The sequence below is a fragment of the Python bivittatus genome, unplaced genomic scaffold (assembly GCF_059951505.1).
Source record: "Python bivittatus isolate LINGU-HERP-01145 unplaced genomic scaffold, Pbiv_v1 ctg000700_np1212, whole genome shotgun sequence".
Lineage (NCBI taxonomy): Eukaryota > Metazoa > Chordata > Lepidosauria > Squamata > Pythonidae > Python > Python bivittatus.
In genome coordinates, this window is record NW_028277098.1 from 3,601,324 (window position 1) to 3,622,347 (window position 21,024).

The 21,024-nt window shown below is 38.6% G+C and overlaps 1 protein-coding gene across 6 annotated transcripts in view; it reads right to left on the reverse strand.

The window, feature by feature from the left end:
• Positions 1-179: 179 nt before the first annotated feature.
• The window catches only part of CENPL (centromere protein L), a 67,956-nt gene continuing 47,111 nt past the window's right edge, over positions 180-21,024 (reverse strand). For all 6 annotated transcript variants that reach the window (XM_088154144.1, XM_088154141.1, XM_088154146.1 and 3 more), the window contains 4 exons: positions 15,465-15,641; positions 11,036-11,284; positions 9,577-10,131; positions 180-8,737 (listed from right to left, as the gene is read on the reverse strand). In XM_088154144.1, coding sequence (XP_088010270.1) covers positions 8,666-8,737; positions 9,577-10,131; positions 11,036-11,284; positions 15,465-15,614 — 1,026 coding nt within the window. In that variant the 5' untranslated portion in view covers positions 15,615-15,641 and the 3' untranslated portion in view covers positions 180-8,665. The remainder of the gene's footprint in view (positions 8,738-9,576; positions 10,132-11,035; positions 11,285-15,464; positions 15,642-21,024) is intronic.

Below are 21,024 nucleotides of genomic sequence, written 5' to 3' on the forward strand. Positions count from 1 at the left end.
ACATTTGCACCTTTATGGATAAAAAGTATTCTGTAAACAATTGTTTACGTATCATTTATGCTTTTTCTAGCATGTTAACTTGTATAAATAGTGTTACTAAATAAAACCTGTGTGTGTATTCTGTTCTCTCATGACGCCTATATTTGCCCAACTGAAATTGTAATACTCAAAACGTTTGGCTATTCTAGATATGAACACTCTTCTATCTAGATCAGTTGATATCATCTGTACTCTTAGTAATTGTTTCAAGTTGCCCGAACTATTCAAGTTTTCTTTTGTGGGCTTTTTTTCATCATCTGTAGTATTATGCCAGTGGTCCCCAACCTTTTTGGCACCAGGGACCAGTTTCGTGGAAGACAATTTTTCCATGGAGCCGGGGCGGGGGGGATGGTTTCGGGATGATTCAAGCGCATTACATGATAGGATTTTGACATGAGTCTGCAAGTAATTGATTTATTATGATCTCTGTGCAGTCAGACCTCTCTGCTAATGATAATCTGTATTTGCAGCCGCTCCCCAGTGCTAACATCACCGCCTCAGCTCCACCTCAGATCATCAGGCATTAGATTCTCATAAGGAGCACGCAACCTAGATCCCTCGCATGTGCAGTTCACAGTAGGGTTCGCGCTCCTATGAGAATCTAATGCTGCCGCTGATGTGACAGGAGGCGGAGCTCAGGTGGTAATGCATGCGATGGGGAGCAGCTGTAAATACAGATGAAGCTTTGCTCACCCGCCGCTCACTTCCTGCTGTGCGGCCCGGTTCCTAACAGGCCACGGACCGGTATCAGTCCACGGCCCAGGGATTGGGGACCTCTGGCATTATGGTATTGTAGACCAAATGTTACATGTTTTAGAAAGTGATACCCAGAGGTTGGCAATGTGGCATCTTTGACATTTTGGAATATGTTTTGTTCTAGTCAACACTCTGAACACTACAGAAACTGTAGTCCAAACATCTGGGAATGCTGTGTTTGCCATGTGCACATATAGTGGCCCAAGGACATTTATATATACAGCAATGAGTTGTTTGTAGAAGTTGGAAACTATACTGTTTGTATTTCCAGAAGGGGACAATGATGCAGATAAGAGCTGAGACATGCAAGTATATAGGACTGAAGTTTTCTATTTTGGGGAATTAGGTTTCCTAAACCAATTAAGCCTGTTTTTATTTTTATTCTTCTGTTTATATCCCATTATGTCTCAGAACTCAAAGTGACTTATTTGGGGATCTTTCATGACTTATCTCAATCATCTTTTGAAGGATAGTAGTAGTAGTAGACTTTACTGATTAGTCATTTGACCATATCAAAGCATAAGCATCAGCTTGAGTAAGATACAATAAAATGGAATAAAGTGAGATACAGTAAAATAGGACAAAATAGACTACAGTGAGATAAAAATAGATAAATGTAGTAAGGTAAGATAGAGTAAGGATAAAAAGTAGGATAAAATAGTGCAGATATATATAATAAAATGAATATTAAAGTTTGAAAACAGTATGTTTAGGGGAATTTATTACCTCTGCATGCAACCCCGATGTGTTCTATAAAACATGTTCCCTGTTGGACAGCCCTGACTATAAATTTGACAGTTCTAGTGGCTACATATTTGTTTGTGCCCTGAAGGAAATAAGATAATCTTTTGTTAGAATCCCAATATATGGTTCTGTCAAGTAGTGTCTGTAAGTACTGAGCCCTTATTGAGGCATATGATTGACAGTTGAACAGAACATGTGCAATGTCTTCTATTTCTGATGCTCCACAAATATATATTCTGGCAGGATATGGCACTTGGTGGAATCGTCTGTATTTGACCATAGAATCTAACTGCTTGAATCTTGCTCTGGTAAGAGCTATCCTGTGGTTTTGAGCCAAATCCATTGTCAAGTATTTTTCTGTCTGGAAGGACATTTTGTTTTTGGCCAGCCATTTCAATGACCTGATGTTTGCAAGCGACTCAATATCAGGGCATTAACATCCAGAACTCTTTATTTGAATATTGCCTTGGCCTGATGTCTGGGTGAGAATAGGTATTATATTGAGAAGCCGAGATGTGAGGTGATTTGGAGAAGTTGATTGATCCATGTGGTGGGTTGAAGTGTGGCCATCTGTTCTTCAAGGCACATTTTTGGTAGTCTGTCAGGTTCCATCGAGAGGATCCTCCACCAGTAATTAAAGACTTTCATTACTGTTAGACTATAAATGGAATGGGTGCCGATTTCAGCTCTTACTGCTGATGCAGGTATATTCCTGTCGGTCCCTAAAATAGTTCTTAAAAAGCATGCTTTTGTTCCAGTAAGGAGGTCTTTGATAGTCCCCACAAATCTACATCATATGTTAGCATTGGTACAATTTTTACTTTGTGGACCTTTAGAATGGGGAGCAGAGAACTTGGGTGGCTGTAATTAAGTCATTTAGTTAGCTTTTTGGAGCTTATTGCCTTTATAGGCTGTACTCCTAACTCATGTACATCTCACAATTATGCTTTATTGGGAAAAAGTTACAACAAGGTTAACTATTAAAACCTATAACTCCTATATTCTTTTATTCAATTTTACTCCACCAGTCTCATGATTCTCAGCAGTTACAATGTCACAATAAAAAGAACAGAATTAAACATACAATCCAAATCAGGAGCAAAAAGCAAGAACAAGAAGTGCAAGTGGTGCAACTGAAAAGCTCTTTGAAAAAGCTGTTATGAATGACTTCCTAAAAGCTACCAGGGAGGGGGCCAGTCCGAACTCAGTAGGGAGCACATTCTGTAGCTTTGGTACTGGAACAAAGAAGCAGCATCTTCTAGCTTCACCAGAAATTCGGAATAAGGAGCACCTTTCTACATGATCTAACAGGTTGGCCCGAACCTGGTTGGAGGAAGCAGTCCCGTAGGTGCCCAAGTGTCAAGCCATGAAGGCTTTATAGTACTTTCAGTTGTATTTAGAATTGGACTGGTAACCAGTGCAGGACTGCAAAATAGGAGTAATATGCTCCCAGTGTCAGAAGCCAGTTAAGACACAGGCCTTAAAGGGAACCCTAGGTAAAGCACACTGCATTAGTCTATATAGGTGATAATGAGAGCATGGATTCTTGTCACTAAGTCCTCCTGCATTACATAAGGGTGCAGTTGGTGCACCAGCCAAAGTTGGACAAAGGCCCACTACCCACAACCTTCACCTGTTGTTGAAGCAGGAGTCAAGAGTCCCAAAAGATCCCCAAATACAAATCTGCTCCTGGATGGGTAACATCTGTCTATCCAAGGATAACAGCAACTCCATCTCATTTGGGTTCAATGTGAGCCTGTTCTCTCTCATCCAGTCCCACACAGCCTCCAGGAAGCAGGAGAGAACATCAATAGCATTCCTCCCTGAGGTTGGAATGTATAGTTGGATATCATCAGCATACTGATGATACCATACCCCAAATTGTTATATGTCCTCACCCAGTGATTTCATATAGATGTTAAAAAGCAGGGAGCCAAGGACTGAATCCTGTGGCACCCCATAATTGAAGAGCCACCAGGCATACCTCTTCTACACTGCAACAGATTGAAACTGTCCACAGAAGAAAGAACAGAGCCATTTAAAAAAATGCTCCCAATCCCAACTTCCACAGGTGGCCCAATAATATAGCATGGTTGATAGCATTAAAAGCTGCTGAGAGATCTAAAAGGACAAGGAGAGATGCACCACATCTAGGAGAGTAACTGATATAATCTCAGTCTCATATCCAGGCCTGAATACAAACTGTAAAGGACCCAGCTAATCCCCTTCACCTCGGATGCTGCATGGCTGATCTGCTACCACCATCTCAATAAAATGATAAGGTTGGAGACCAGATAATAATCATCCAAGGATCAAGAGATAGCCCTTTCAGCAAAGGGTGCACTATGGTGTCTTTCAAGGTAGCTGGAAACTGCCCCTCACATAACAAGGCACTGAAAATTTCATGTATCCACATGACCACCCCTTCACTGGCTGCAGCAGCCAGGATGGGGAGGGATCTAACCATCATGAGGTAAAAGATAGTCCAGATGGCACCTTATCTGCTTTGCTGGAGCTCACAGGCCAAAAATCTCAGGCAACAGAACAAGATGATGCTTTAGTCACCACTACAGACTCTTCCCATGCAGAGTCAAGACTGGTGAATCCAAACATCTTTGTCAGCAAAGTGCTATGCAAATTGGTCACAAGCACTAGATGAAAGATCTCTCTCTCTTTTTTAACCACCTATTTTTAATTTTTTTCAAAAATATTTTTTATTATTAACTAAATAAAAAAAAGAAAAAGATTACACAAAATTATAAAACTTTTAAAAAGGCAAAAAAAAACACATACAAAATATATATTTACAGACATTGATATATTGATAAATTGAAGCTATGACTCAATACAGTCAGTGGTTTATCTATATTAATTCTGCATGCTGCTAAATAGTTGGAGCCATATACATATATACCTGTTTCCAATACTGAAAAAAAGTGTTTTGATTATGCTTTTCTCTGTCCAAAAGTCAACTCCCACATGACAGATAAATTTCAAGTTAATATATAAAATTGCTTCTTACCAAAAATAGAACAATATATTTAAATAAAGTATTAATTTCACTGCATCTCCAACAACATAAATGTAATATGGTCATTTCTGAAATATTGTTTCTTGTTAAAAAAGATGTGATCTAAAGATCAATTGAAATGTTTGGGTTCTTTTAAAATCTGTTCTTTTTTATTAGTTAAATAAAATGTTGAAGCAATAACAAATGGCAAAAAAAAGATACATATCTATAAAGAAATTTGAGAAAAAAAATTAAAAAGCAAACCAGACAAAATAAATAAAATGTCCTGTCTACAAAAGAGTGTCATCTGGCAGGACCCAGGAAGAGAGTCTTCCCTGCCCTGGTGCACACCCTTTGGAACATTCCCCCAGAACTTAGATTGGCCTTGACCCTGGCAGCCTTAAGAAAGGCCCTAAAGTCATGGCTCTTCCACCATGCTTGGGGGTCTGGCAACAGTGGGGAGCTTTTACAATGACTTTGTTGAGTTTGATGCATGGATGGACTTTGGCTACTGACCATGGTTATTCTTATTTTAAAGTGGTGATCAATGTTTTAGTATGTTTGTATATTCACTTTTAACTTATTTTTAATTGGATTGTTCTTTTAACTGTTGTGAGCAGCCAAGAGTCACTTAGGTGAGATGGGCAGCCATACAAACTGAATAATTAAATTAATTCTGGTAGCCCAATCCCCTTGCTTCCCCCTGCCACTAATTGTTACTTGGATTTTTTCCCCCTGTACTTCACTTTGGACACTACTCATTTCTCTTCGGATCATTTTAATTATTACTGTTATTATTTAAAAGTTTCTCTTTTTCTTCAAAAAACATTCTAAGTGTCTTAGCTTGCTCTCCTGTATGATATTGTATATAAAGGAACCATTCCTGCTTGAAATTGTATAGACTTCTGCTGTCAATGTATATTGTCATTCCATTTTTCCATTATTGCATATTCTTCAATTTTAGTCTCCCGATCCTGTATTAATGGCAAAATTTCTCTTTTCCAATGCTGTGCCAGATTGATTCTTGCTGCTATCACCATACATCTTAATAAATTATGATGCTTTTCTTTTATATTCTCTGGGATCATACCTAATAAAAATATATGTGATTTTAATTCAAATTTTGTTTGAGTTTTGGTGTATTTCTTTCCAGTACTTTGGGGGGTTTTAAAGATAACTACCACAAATGATAAAACATTCCTTCTTTGTTATGGCATTTCCAGTACACCCTTAAGTATAAAAAGGAACAAATCCAAATATTTCTAGACATCTCTCCAAGCATGCTAAGAAAAGGAAATAATTTGTACTTCTCACAGAAGCACTAAGACTCAAGCTGATCAGATCAGGTGGAAAATTCCATTTACTGTGGAAGTCTTCTTGAAAATGAAAAAAATATCCACCATATCTCCTTGAGCCCAATACTATGTGATACAACTTGTACCATCCCATTTGACTAGGCCTCCCATTCCTAAATACTGTAGGCAAAAACGAGCTTCCATGTCTCCAACCAGAGATTCAAACAGTCCTATTGGCTAGCCACTCAGTTGAGACAGGCACGTTCACTTTTACTTACAATAACCAAAAGCCTTTAAAATCAAAGTATCCAAACCTTCCCCCACCCAAGCATCCTATCCCAATGACTGGGTGCATATGTCTCACCCCCAGTCTAAGTCACAAAACAGACAGGGCCACAAGGTCTACTAACTTATCTTCCACCAAGATAGTTCCGATTAATCAGCAGAAGGACAATCCAGGCCAATGTATATCTGCAGGGGGTAAAAGCAATACATCTCTACCACACAGCACTTCCAGTACCAAAACTCTGCAGGCCTATAAACCTCCTGACCAGGCTTGAGAGCAGTCTCTACTCTCAGCTTCTCTTTGCCCTCCATTGACAATAATGAATGCCTAGGTCAGTGTAGAACAAACTAGGTACACTTTAGACAATGGTTGACCTGCTGCTTCCCAACTGTCAGAATGGAGAATACCAGTCCAATAGTCCAAAACCACCAGGGGATCTCTAACATCCCAATTCAAAAGCAAGTCCAAACTCCCTGGAGATTACAGCCAAGATGGCAGCACCTCATAAGTTTGCTCTATAACTTAGACCAGAAGGAGCTGGTACCACCTTTTCCAACTAACTAATTTTAGTAAAAGGTACAAGCTTTTGATCACAAAGGCAGCAATCAGTCCAATGGCACTAGTCCCAGCAAACAAGTCAAGCAGCACCCAATGCCCTTATGTCTTCTAGAAATGTGAACAACCACAATAGTGAAAAGTGCAAAGCCAAAGTCTGGTTTCTCCCACTTTCTGGTTTGAACCCGAGCATGCATATCCCTCCAATCCTCCTCATTTTGCAATATCATATGCTGCACTCCATCTCTGACAATTGGTCCAACAGGCCCAACAAAAACAACACAGATGATATGAGCAATGGAGCTCCCAAATCTGTCATTCATTCCACTATTCAAGGAACAAATCACCAAAAGCAAATGCCACAATCCAACAAACTGACATGGGCAGGGAATGTATTGAAGAAGAGCCTTATCTGGTGCCACCTTTAAAAAAACAAAAACTTTGTCCTTTTAAGTGTATTCCTTTTCTTTATTTCATTCTACACTTTATATTTTTATATAAATAGATAATCATTTTTATCTGTCTTTTCAAAGAAAAACTATTTACTGATTGGTTGGCTCAGACTTAGTAATTTCCAATGCAGCTAGCTATAAAGATATCTCAGAACGCAGAGTGTGCTTTTGCCATACTCTTCTGAATCCTTCCACATAGTACTGTTGGAAATTAATCCATGAAGTTCTATCCCCAGCTGCTTCTGTAATTGATTAGGATAATCACAGCAATGCATTTCTTTGTAGAAGTGTCTATTTCAGTTTCTGGACAGCTTTTGCTTAAAAAAAAAAGGCTTATCAGGCATTTTCCACTTCGTAAGATTTCATTTGTTACCTAATGATTCATTTAAAATGTATAGAAAATTACCGTTATATTCTTCCAATGTCTTCTCTCCTAAAGTAAAACCTTGAAGAGACTTAGTCCAACTCCATGGCTAATGACTGCCCAGATTCTGCTTAATATTTTCCACCAAAGGAGAGCCATTGTAGGAGGCAATCTATAGCACTGCCAAGCAGTTATCACTGCTAGAAAGCTTTTTCTAATGTTGCAGCTGGAGTGCCCTATTTTGAAGCAATTTCTGCCCCTTGGCTGGACAGCAATAAAGATGACGCTCATCACAGATTATTCCTCTTGCGCCCACCCCACCCTGCCAAGCTCAGCTGATTCATGGAGCCATGCCTGAAGTAACAATCTATTATGGGTACAAATTACATTTAAAGCATGCCATCATAACACCAATTTAATCCCAGGTCTAGGTCATATGTCATGCCAAGCCTAATGATGTAATGTCTCAGAATGACATACAAGGAAGTTAAAAATTATTTTAAAGCTCTTAAGTTTTATAATCATCCAAAAAGCTCAGTGAGGACTGAACATGCCCATCGGGCACAGAACGCTGACCCTTGAGCTAAAACAAAATGGGGTAGAAGGGAAGGGGAAGTGAAATTATATTGCACAAAGACAAGGACCATAAGAATAAATAGGTCCTATTCTTTATGATTCATAATTATAAGTATCACATTTATATAATATGACCCAAGACAGTTACACTTTTTCTCCTTGCTTTACTCTTTAAATTAAAACTAAGAATTAGTATAGCATTTCCATAGTCACTTATAATTTAGGGAAGAGCTAATGATATAGGTTAATTGGATACCATCTCCATGCTTGTTTCCAAAAACCTTACCTGATGTTAAAATCAAAAAATCCTGAAGAGTTTTCTCATCTAGTTGACTAGACTTTCTGAGCAAAAGTTCAGTATGTAAATAGTTGTAAGCATTGTACATACTTCTGAGTTATATATTTCTTTTAATAATCCATATTAGAAATATGAAAAGACGGAAGTACATAGGTCTTTGTACTATAAACAAAACATTTAACCCAGCTTCTACTTAAGTACAACTAGAGAAGAGTGGACAAAAATGGCTTTACAATCTTCTATTCTAAATAATTTTCTGTAGCTAAAACATATGAGATGTAACCCAGCTATTACAGTATCTTTGAAAGTGCCAGTTCTGTGAGCAGTGACAGAACTCCCATCAGATATTGGGCATGGTGAATCTGTGAGAGAGAGAGAGAGAGAGAGAGAGAGAGAGAGAGAGAGAGGGGTATGCCATTAGATCCATGGAAACTAAAAAAAAATAATAATAAATCAACAAGGTTGTTGACTCATTTTAAAAAGATTTCCTACAGTTAATCTAGCCTTCAATATTTCAAACAACTAGAGAAAGCTAACTAACTTCAAAAGCTTAAAACAGAACATTGTGTACTTAATACCATGTTTCACTTTTACAACAAGACAGCTACAGCAGGAAGAAAAGAAAGCACTCTGTATCACAGTGTAAAATTAAAAAATATGAAAATGTGAAGACATTTTAAAAGCCTAAATTTTCTCTTTCATAATATTGAGTGGATCTTCCATTCTGAAAGTCTCTGTGCCTATTGCAACCAACACTTTTTTGGTTTGTAGTGGAATAAGATCCTCATGAGTCTTTCAGTCTAATCAAGGTTGCCACAGTTGCTTCCAAGCAGTCCATTTTGCAGGAACAAAGAAGCAACAGAGGGCTTGCAGCTGCAGCAATCTTGCCTTGATTCTCAACATTTTCTATTTTCTTTTTCCTTTTCTTTAAATTTCTGGACCTCTTTTTTTCTCTGGTCCCTCAGTCTAAAGATAGAGCTAAAAAGGTTAACTCTTTTCTATTAGCTCCATTTTCAGGTCATTGAGAAATATATAGCCAAGTCCAAAGTACTACTTCTCCTTACACTATTTGCAGATGACATTGCTGGGGAAAAAAACTTTGCATATGATCAGAATTGTCTAATGCAGTTTCAGACTATTCTTTCCACATATTTCTTTTTAAAGCAAATTCATTTACTGATCAGAAAAGCAAGCTGCATACCTTCATTTTTCCCAATGAATGGACAAAGGCTACAGATGTAGAAACTTTCACCAGTCGTGCAGCTGATAAATATATCTTGAAGTGCCTATGAAAGTGCTTGTAAAGGGAGTCCATGAATAATTGCACTTCTTCCTGTTTAACTTCCCCCTGGATGCTGTGTATTGAATCCCACAGAGCTTTTGCATCTTCAGGATGGATAGCATAAGAAATATCCAAAGGATAAGGCAGACAAGGCACAGAGAAAGTCAGTTCTGTTGCAAGCTTGTAATGATCCATACTGCATCCAGACCATATTGCAGCCATCCACGCAAGATGGATAGGACTGATGTGCAATGGGCTGAAGTAACAGTCAAAAGTTTGCTGAAACCAAGTTTCAACAATATTTGAGAAACCCTTTGGACCATTTACAAGGAACAAAGGCAAACAAGTAAAATCCTCTGTGACAGTCTCAACAAAATCACTTGCACAAGTACAACAGAAACAACCCATCCATACCACTTTGCCTTCTTGTTCTTCTTCTTCATCTTCATCTACCATTTGAGGTCTTTGTATAATCTAAAGAAAATTATAAATACATACACACATGAACAATACATATACTACAACTGTATGAAATTATTTGAGATAATATACATTTCTGAACTTAGGATAAATACATTAGCAAAAGTTATTCTCACATAATTTCTTTAACACTGTACTGTATCATATGCTACTTCAGATTCACGATGATCACATCACTTAAATTTTGATTTCATGCTTATTTTTCAGGGATTCTACTGGATTTATATGAACATATACCCTCCAAAACTACTCAGAATTACAGTCCTAAAGAATGATTTTCAAAACAAATTATTGGCAGATAACCTTTGGAAAGTATAGGAACCTACATATTCAGAAATAACATATTCCTAAATACCACAGCAGGGCCAGGTTGTTACCCTTATGCCTACATAAATATGTAGATGTTAAAGAGCAAGAGGATACTGGAGCAGAACATTTGGTCTGATTCTACTGAGCTTTTTTCATGCTACTTTACCAGTGAAAACCTGAATTTTGTAACTTTCCAACCCATAAAGCTTGAACGAAGGAGGCTCTGCTGCTGAGTAAGCCCATCTTCTCTCCCCATCTGTTTGCCCTTCAGTCAAAGGACTTAAAACATGCTTGAGTCTATATGTATATAGTAGAAAGGTTCCTTCTTTGATCTTTCTTAATGGATGGCATAACCTTTCACGAGAAAAATATTTTAGATTACACTGGATATGAATCATCTAGTGAAAAAACAATAGCAGTTAATCATAAAACCTTAATAGAGATATATACAACCATAGTAGATGGATAAACAAAGTTATCTAAAACAAAGGTCTTTTATAGATTGCCCACTATAATATCTTTCAAAAGTATCAAGATAAACCCATTGTTAGTAAAAGATTGGACTAACCTATTAGGTAAGACTGCTTACCTCAATGAGGACTGCTGCTTGTTTTTTTCCTATGGTTTTCAAAATAGAAAATGAAGAAAACTTTGCTTTGAACATTAAATCAGTTTCATCTTCCAGCATGAATCTCTTTTCCTTTTGTGCAGTAATAACACAACTCAGTTGTTTAGAATATTCTTGTAACCGTCCATAAGAGAATTTATACAGAGGAGTGACACTGTATAAGGTCCACTGCTTAGATAAAATGAACTGTATCTGATGATCAGCATTTTCCTGCAATAAAAAGAAATTTTACAAATGCAAAATGTTTAGAAATTTTATAAATGTTGTTTAGAGTCTACATTTTCCTGTAGTTTACAAAATAGATGAAACATTACAAGGAATTGTTACATAATACTTTGTGCTATTTTTATATCTTTCTACCTTATTATGCTATTTAAAATCAGTATTGTATTGTTTTATGACCCAGAAGGTAGCAAAAAACAGGAAGAGAAAAATATAAAAGGAAAAAAATATACCACCATCCCTTTAATAGCAGAACAATATTATAAAGGAACACAATTCCTTTATTATATTGTTCTGCTATAAACATATTGTATTATACAATATAATTGATTTTAAAAATATCAAATGCAGGTAGTACATTTAGCAAAGAAAATGTGCTTTACATATGTAGGCTGGGTTTATATAGCACTCTAAGTCATAATTTCTTTTTTAAAAAATTGTGTACTCTAAATTATGATCCACTATTCCCTTTCTAGTAAGCAATGTTATGTACAGCACAAACAAGGAGCAAGAAATACTTAAACAGAAGAAACCAAAGGCTTGAGATAAGAAAAAGAAAAGGAAACAGTTAAAAGTAGCTTACATCAACACTATACATACTTTTGCATGCCTTTTTAGTTTTGCAAACCATCCTTGCTTTCCCAATGTCCATATATTACTTCATACATTGCCTATTGTATTTTAAACTTCTGATATCTTTTCTTGAGGATCTCATCTAACCACAATTTCCTCAGGCATCCCCTTCCTCTCAACCTATTTACACTTTCTTCAGTTGTTTTGCTATTTAGTTGTCACTCATTCTCTCTATACAACCTAACCATATAAAAATGGTTCTTTTGCCTGGGCCTTCGCTTCTATATTCAACCCACATTCAGTTGATGGATCCGTTTGCTTACCTTCAAGTCAGTTTTTGACTCCTGGTGACTGCTTGGATAAGTCTCTGCAGTTTTCTTGGCCAGGTTTTTCAGAAGTGGTTTGCCATTTTCTCCTTCCTAGGGCTAAGAGGGACTGGCCCAAGGTCACCCTGCTGGCTTTGTGCCTAAGAAGGGACTAGAACTCACTGTCTCCTGCTTTCTAGCCTGGTGCCTTATTCATTATACCAAACTGGCTCTCAGCTAGCATCATTTTATTATTGATCCTGTCTCTTCTTGTTTAAACACACAGGCAGTTCTTAAATACCTCAGTCTCACTGCTGTTGTTTTTTCTCACATACCCAGTTTTCACTTCCAGATAACAAAGTGGGCAGAAGTACACTGTTATACAATCAGTTTACCCACTTTTGATTAACATTTTTCCTTACTACCCACCATCAGCATTTGCACATCTTAAAATTTCTCCATCCATTTTCCCATTTTTCACCATTTATGTACAGTGGTGCTTAAATGTTTGTGAACCCTGTTGAATATTCATTATTTATTGAGGATCATTTTCCTCAATAAATTAATGAACAAGTATAATGCTTTTGACTTGTTTGTATAATTGGGTTCTCTTTATCTAGTTTTTAGGACTTGAGTAGAAAACAGATCACCTTTTAGGTCATATTTATGCAGAAATATTGAAAATTCAAAAGGGTTCACAAACTTTTAAGCATTGTATATCTTGCAACTGTTCACTTAATTTTCCTTGTCAAACAAAAGTATCCTCATGTTTGATGCATTAATTTTTAATCCATACTTATTGTTGCATCGTAGAATAACATTTGCTGCAAATCATTCAGATTCTCAGCCAACTGCATATAATCTGCATACAGAAGTAAAATATACAGTACTGTGCAAAAGTTTTAGGCAGGTGTGAAAAAATGGTGTAAAGAAAGAATGCTTTCAAAAATATATATTGTAATTGTTTATGTTTTTCAATTTACAAAATGCAAAGTGAGCGAACAGAAGAGAAATCTAAATCAAATCAATATTTGGTGTGACCACCCTTTGGCTTCAAAACAGCTTCAATTCTTACACTTGCACACTTTGTACACTTGCACAAAGCCAGGGATCTTGTAGGATTAGAGTCAGGTGTATGATTAACCAATTATACCAAGCAGGAGCTAATGATCATCAATTTCATATGTAGGTTGAAACAGTCATTAACTGGAACAGAAACAGCTGTATAGGAGGCTTAAAACTGGCTGAGGAACAGTCAAACTCTGCTACTAAGGTGAGGTTGTGGAAGACAGTTTCATGTCATAGGTCATACACCATGGCAAGACTGAGCATGGCAACAAGAGACAAGGTAGTTATACTGCATCAGCAAGGTCTCTCCCAGGGAAGAATTTCAAAGCAGACTGGGGTTTCAAGATGTGCTGTTCAAGCTCTTTTGAAGAAGCAAAAAGAAATGGACAATGTTGAGGACCATAGACGCAGTGGTCGGCCAAGGAAACTTGATGCAGCAGATGAGACACATCATGCGTACTTCCCTTTGACATTGGAAGATGTCCAACAGTGCCATCAGCACAGAACAGGTGGAAACCAGTGGGACCCAGATATACCAATCTACTGTCCAGAAAAGTCTGGCCAGAGGTAGTCTTCATGGAAGAATTACAGCCAAAAAGCCATACCTCCAAAGTTTAAACAAGGCTAAGCGACTCAACTATGCACAAAAACATAGGAACTGGGGTGCAGAAAAATGGCAGCAGGTGCTCTGGACTGATGAGTCAAAACTGGAAATATTTGGCTGCAGCAGGAGGCAGTTTGTTTGCTGAAGGGCTGGAGAGCGGTACAGTAATGAGTGTCTGCAGGCAAGAGTGAAGCATGGTGGAGGTTCCTTGCAAGTTTGGGGCTGCATTTCTGCAAATGGAGTTGGAGATTTGGTCAGGATCAATGGTGTCCTCAATGCTGAGAAATACAGGCAGATACTTATCCATCATGCCATACCATCAGGGAGGCATATGATTGGCCCCAAATTTATTCTGCAACAGGACAAAGTCAAAGTCATCTTTATTGTCATTGTACTACTCGTACAACGAAATTAAATGCCACCCCAGTGCAGCTTTAAAAATATAAAAACCATAGAACACATAACACACATAAGACACAACCTTCACATTACATATTGCACAACCCCTGATGCTGCATTAATACTGCACTATACGGTAGAGTTCAGTATAGTTACAGCTCTAAGATAAAAGCTATTCTTCAGCCTATTTGTCCTTGTTTTCATTATCCTGTTCCATCTGCCAGATGGTAATAGTTCAAAAAAAGAATGTCCCAGGTGGGATGGATCCTTAAGAATGTTTTGAGCTTTCTTAAGGCAGCGGGAACTATAAAGTTCTTCCAAAGAAGGGAGAGGGCAGCCATTGATCCTCTAGGCACTGGTGGTAACCCTCTGGAGCGCTTTCTTATCTGCCACTGTGCAATTAGCAAACCATACACAGGTGCAACAACCCCAAACAGACAGCCAATGTCATTAAGAACTATCTTCAATATAAAGAAGAACAAGGAGTCCTGGAAGTGATGGTCTGGCCCCTACAGAGCCCTGATCTCAACAACATCAAGTCTGTCTGGGATTACATGAAGAGACAGAAGGATTTGAAGGCAGCCTACATCCACAAGAGATCTGTGGTTAGTTCTCCAAGATGTTTGGAACAACCTACCTGCCGAGTTCCTTCAAAAACTGTGTGCAAGTGTACCTAGAAGAATTGATGCTGTTTTGAAGGCAAAGGGTGGTCACACCAAATGTTGATTTGATTTGGATTTCTCTTCTGTTTGCTCACTTTGCATTTTGTAAATTGATCAACATAAACAATACAATATATATTTTTGAAAGCATTCTTACTTTACAGCATTTTTTCACACCTGCCTAAAACTTTTGCACAATACTGTATATTCATATCACCAACCAGCACAGCTGCAACATTACCAGAATTATTCCTCACACACACACATAAATAAAAACAACCAAGAGGACATTATACATTTTCCTCTTATTCTCTGCTCAATGTTCAATGATTTGCTAAGCATTTTTATTTATTTTTTATTCCCATACTTGCTTAACTTTCATCATATCTTATCACATTAAACAGCCAACCTTCAACTCCAGAGAACACCTGCCCTGACCAGTAGATTTGCAGATGCCTGCCCCTAGAGAGTAATTCTAATTGCTTAAAGTTTTTGAAAGCTGCTTCCTCTTCAAACATGTTGCCAGTTACATTATACTTAGTTACACTATACCTTACCTGTAGGTCAGGATTTTGTGAAATCATTATCTTAGCTGGAGTCTGACCAAACAACTTTCTTTTCCTGAGGGACAGCACACCCCTTGAAAGATATGTTGTGTTTGTAAAGTTTACTCCACAGTCTGCAGTTACTCCTCCAACAGTCTTCATTCTCCTGGAATTAGAAGTGCTAGCATCCTATAAATAGATTATCTGTCATTAGGTAAACAAACAAACCTAACATTCATATATTACACAAAACAAGAAAATCTCTTAATCTCATAAATAGACAACTTTTCTACCGACATAATATACTGAACCAGAAAGTAGCAAACCATCTTTTATCATACAGTAGTGTATTGTACAAATCTGGTCAGTTGTTTGTATACATTCTAAACCGCTATACAGAACTTTGCTACTATTATGATCATAAGGCTTTTTTTATCTGATAAAAAGGACTTAACAGGAAGTTCCTCAGAATAACCTGGACTATGTAGCAACAGAGATAAGATGAGTTTTCTTTGAATATCATTATAAAAGGAGCAGTGGAACATCATGTGAAGGATAGATTCATCTGATGGGAATTTTGTTGAATCTCTCATTAAAAAATGCTGAAGATAAACAATTATACCTGTCTCTGAAGAACCACCTTTGTTGAACTGGAGAAATGAATGAGTTGTCAGACAGACAGAAACTTTATTGTGGCCAAAGACCAGCATAAAGCAATAGAATATAAAAAGGGTATAGAAATATAAAACTGTAATATGAAAGTCAAGGGATGTACAATATAGGACCCATCATAGGCAATCCAGACTTTAGTAAGAATAAGATTAAAATACAGATTAAAATTTATATTTTTTTAACAAAAATTCCCTATACAAATAAATAAAGAAGTAGTGCATAAGACAAGAACATATAAATACATAAAACAAGTAGGTATAGAAGTAGTGGCCAAAGGCAGAAAGAAGCAAATGGATAAGCAAATAAAGAGGGCAGAAGCAGAATAGGTAAGAAACTACAGTGGTACCTCTACTTACGAACGCCCCTACTTACGAAATTTTCAAGATACGATCAGCTCCGGCCCCAAAAATTTACCTCTACTTACAAACTCGCCTCGACTTACGAGCCATTTTCCGCCCATGCCACGTGGTCCGCGGCCATTTTTCTGCCCATGCCACGTGGTCCGCGGCCATTTTCCATCCGTTCCACGTGGTCCGCGGCCATTTTCCACCCGTTCCACGTGGTCCGCGGCCATTTTTCTGCCCATGCCACGTGGTCCGCGGCCATTTTCCGCCCGTTCCACGTGGTCCGCGGCCATTTTTCCGCCCGTTCCATGTGGTCTGCGGCCATTTTCCGCCCGTTCCACGTGGTCCGCGGCCATTTTCCACCCGTTCCACATGGTCCGCGGCCATTTTTCCGCCCCTGACACGTGGTCCACGGCCATTTTTTCTGCCCTGCCGCATGGTCAATGGCCGTTTTTCTGCCCCTGCCGTGTGGTCCGCGGACGCCGGAACGGATTAACGGTAATTACATTGAACCTTATGGGAAAATTTACTTTGACTTGCGACCAACTCGACTTGCGATCAGAGTCACGGAACGGATTAAGTTCGTAAGTAGAGGTACCACTGTATTTGCTAACTTGTTGTAGGCACTAGCATGATTTTAGAATTTTGCCACATTCTACATTATGGTAGGAGTATTGTCAGACAATAGGTACGGCATATAAAAATGCCTGGAGCAACCTGGAAAATCTACTAGCAAGGGTGTAATATAGATACTGCATACAGTACATGGCTGTAATATTGGTAAAATACATGGTTTTGATAGAGTTGGGGTTCAGACCTCTCTCATTCTGAAATTCAGTGTCTAAAATCCTTTCACTAATAACTCTCCTGGCCTGAGTAAATTCAAGTACAGTGGTACCTCGGGTCACGAACACTTCTGTTCACGATCAATTCGGGTCACGAACAGCTCCGTTCACAAAATTTTGCTTCCGTTCGCGAACGCTGGATCGGGTGACGAACAGGATCCATGGCCATTTTCCCTGCCGTGACACGTGGTCATGGCTTCCTGTAGGGAGAGGGACTCTCCCTCCAAGCAATAACCGCCTCCCCACCCACCTTCCTGTCCTCCACGCCAGAAGTCGCGTCGAGCAAGGTTAGTGTTCTCTCTCTTCGTACTGTACTTTGTGTCATATTTTTGTGGTTTTAAAAAAAAAAACATATGGTTCAGAACGGATTAACCGTAATCACTTTGAACCTTATGGGAAAATTTGATTCGGGTCACAACCAAAATTGGTTGGCGACCAAATTCGGAGGGGTCAGAACGGATTAACTGTATTTACATTGAACCTTATGGGAAAATTTGATTCGGGTCGCGACCAATTTGGGTCGCGACCAGAGTCGCGGAACGAATTAAGTTCGTGAACTGAGGTACCACTGTATATATAGGGAATCAAGAGACAGATCACATGATACAAGTTTTTTGTGTATTGCTCAAGTCCAGGAAGAGTGGAATTTAACAGTGAGGAGATATGAGATTTCTCATCCAATTGAGAAATAATGCATTTAAGTCAATAACTGAAGATTTAAAACCAAGCTCTGACCTCAAGCTTCATCTGGCCAGTTTCTAGCTTTAGGATTGCATTAAATATGCATTTGGGGGCTTGGAACACTGTTCTGATAAACTTGGTTTGTTCTGCTTCCTAGCTGGAAGCAACGGAGCAACTAAGCCAGGGATTTGGTTGTAAATAATTTTAAAGCTGCAGGGAGACATTCTCCACCTTTTGTACAGAAAAATATTAAAACAGCTGAAATGCTTCTTTGACTGCAAGACCGCAGGGTTGATAAGTGTATTCCATGACCTTGAGTCTGGGAAGGCAACACTTAAATACAGGTGGTCATCAGTTTATGACCACTCATTCAGTGACCATGTGAACTTATGAAGGCACTGAACAAGTGGTACTTATGACTAGTCCTCAAAGTTCCAGCCATCGTGGTGCCTCCGCGGTCCAGTGATCACAATCTAGGCGCTCAGCAACTGGCTGGCATTTCCCACCGTCAGTGTCCCACGGTCATGGGATCGCACTTTGCAACCTTCCCTGCCAGCTTCCCACAAGCAAAGTCAATGGGGAAGCTGGCAGGAAGTTTTACATCGCAGTTACGTGAGGTCCTTGCTTAACGACCCACAGTAATTCGCTTAACAACAGTAACCAGGAACTGCTGGAACTGCAATTGCTAAGTTCACGTGATGTCATGCTTTAGAACTGCATCACTTAGCAACTGAAATTTTGGTCCCAGTTATTGTTGTTAAGCAAGGACTACCTTAAACCCCTCATTTGCTCAGGCTCCTGCCCTTCTATTATCCAAAACATTTCTGAATGTTTTAGTGAAGACCATTATTTTTGTATTCTGCAAGTTTAGTGCAAGGTGATATTCACTGCAGTGATACACTAGGCTATTGAGTGCCAATCTGAGGCCAATTGGGGTTGCACCATGAGTAAGTATATGCTATAAACCCAGCCAGTATCTACAGTCACATAACATGCTTGGTCAAGTCTGGAGCAAACTACAGCATCCAGTGTCAGATGATGCAGGAGAATATGGTGTCCCAATTTGCTAGGAAGCAGCCATCATTGACATATCCCAGCCTCTTTTCTAGCATGATTGATTTATGTTTAAAGACTCATTAGTATTATTTTATACTTTATGAGAGAATTAGTGAAGAATACCAAGATGACTGGATATTCTGAATGTGAGGCAGGCCATTTTCTTCTGTAATGCCAGTACTGGATTTTGGGACAAATATATAAGTATAGGAAGGAAATAAAATAAACTATGTTGAAAGTGAACAAGCACAGAAAAAGAATTGTCAAATTATTCATGAAAAAATATTAAAAGATAAATTTATTCCAACAGAATAAATTAAAAGTAGATGTAAAGAAAGAAGATGCAGAGGCTGCTTAGAACAATAAAAACAATTACAATAAAGAAAGCTGTAGAAGCATCTGGAGTTACATAATGAGAAATATGAAAAAGAATTGGCTGGAGCAGCTTCATTTTTGCGTGCGCACGTGAGGCTCTAATTTTTGCGCTGGAAACCTAGCTCCCAATTGTACAAGATTCAGAAGGTCCTATTAATTCAAGCCCCCTCCCCCCAGTCCTGCTGTGCTGTCTCATGGGGGGGGGGGCGTGTGTTCTTGGGAGGATGAGCAAAGAATGTCAGGAGTGTATGCCAAGAACATATATTCCCAGCAGGTTTACCCAAGGTGTGAAGGTCATCCCAGTTGCCCAGCTAAAGCAAGCAGGCACTTATATTGGGTAGCAGCAATATAGGAAGATGCCAGAGGCAGATGATCATTTTAGTGACAATGGCATCAATTCATATTGCATGGGAGAAGGCAGTGGTAAACCACTCCTGTATTTTTACCAAGAAAACTAAATGGATATAAAATATAAAACAGAGTGCAAACTATCATACAATAACCTTAATTTCACATGCAAGCAAAATGATGCTTAGGATCATCCAACACAGATTAGAGCCCAACATGGAAAAAGAGATGCCAGATGTTCAAACTGGCTTTAGAAAAGGCCAAGGAACACGAGACATTATTGTTGATGCACACTGCATAATTGAGAAATCCAAATAATACCAAAAAGAAGTCAGTATGTGCTTCATCGATTATAGAAAGGCCTTTAATTGTGCTGATAACGTCAAGCTGTGGAAAGTGCTCAGAAAAAGGGGAATCCCAGAATATCTCATTGTCCTCATGAGAAAGTTACATACAGGTCAGGAATCCAGAGTTTGGTACTCTGACATAGCAAAACAGACTGGCTCCAGGTTGGGCAGAGGAGTATGACAAGGCTGCATACTCTCCCCTTATTTATTCAACCTATATGTGGAATATACTGTATACTGAGGGAAGCTGAATTGGAAGATGAGCATGGTTTTAAAATTGGAGAAAAAAAACATTAATAATCTGCACTGTGCTGATGACACTATCCTGATATCAGAAAATGCAAAGAGTCTGCAAGCCCTAGTGCTAGAAGTCAAAGAGCACAGTGAAAAAATGTGACTAAAATTAAAATAGAAAGACCAAACTAATGACCATACATAGAATAACCAGCCTTAGAATTTATAGTGAAGATATTGAAGTGGAGGATAGCTTCTGCCTTTTCGGATTAACCATCAACATTAAAGGAACAAGCAGTCAAGACTAGCACTTGGTAGATCAGCCATGGAGGTCTTGGAAAAGATATTTGTAATGTTTCAGATTGTTCATCAACCCCCAAACATTTATCATATGAAAATAATGTAATAAATACTACTTTAACTATAGTACTACAAATAATAACAACAACAACAATAGCGTCAACTCAAGGCTGCTCTCACTGGCAGCTGACCATCCAACCCCTTGGTAACACTGTCTTGCCACTAGCCACCTCGCCTTCAAGACTAAGGAATGGCATGGAGTTCTACAGAGACCACAAAAGATTAATTGGCCCCAATCAACTTTCCATCATTTATCAACCACCTATTGACCCCCAGACATTTATCATCCTCTTGGATAGTCTCATCAACC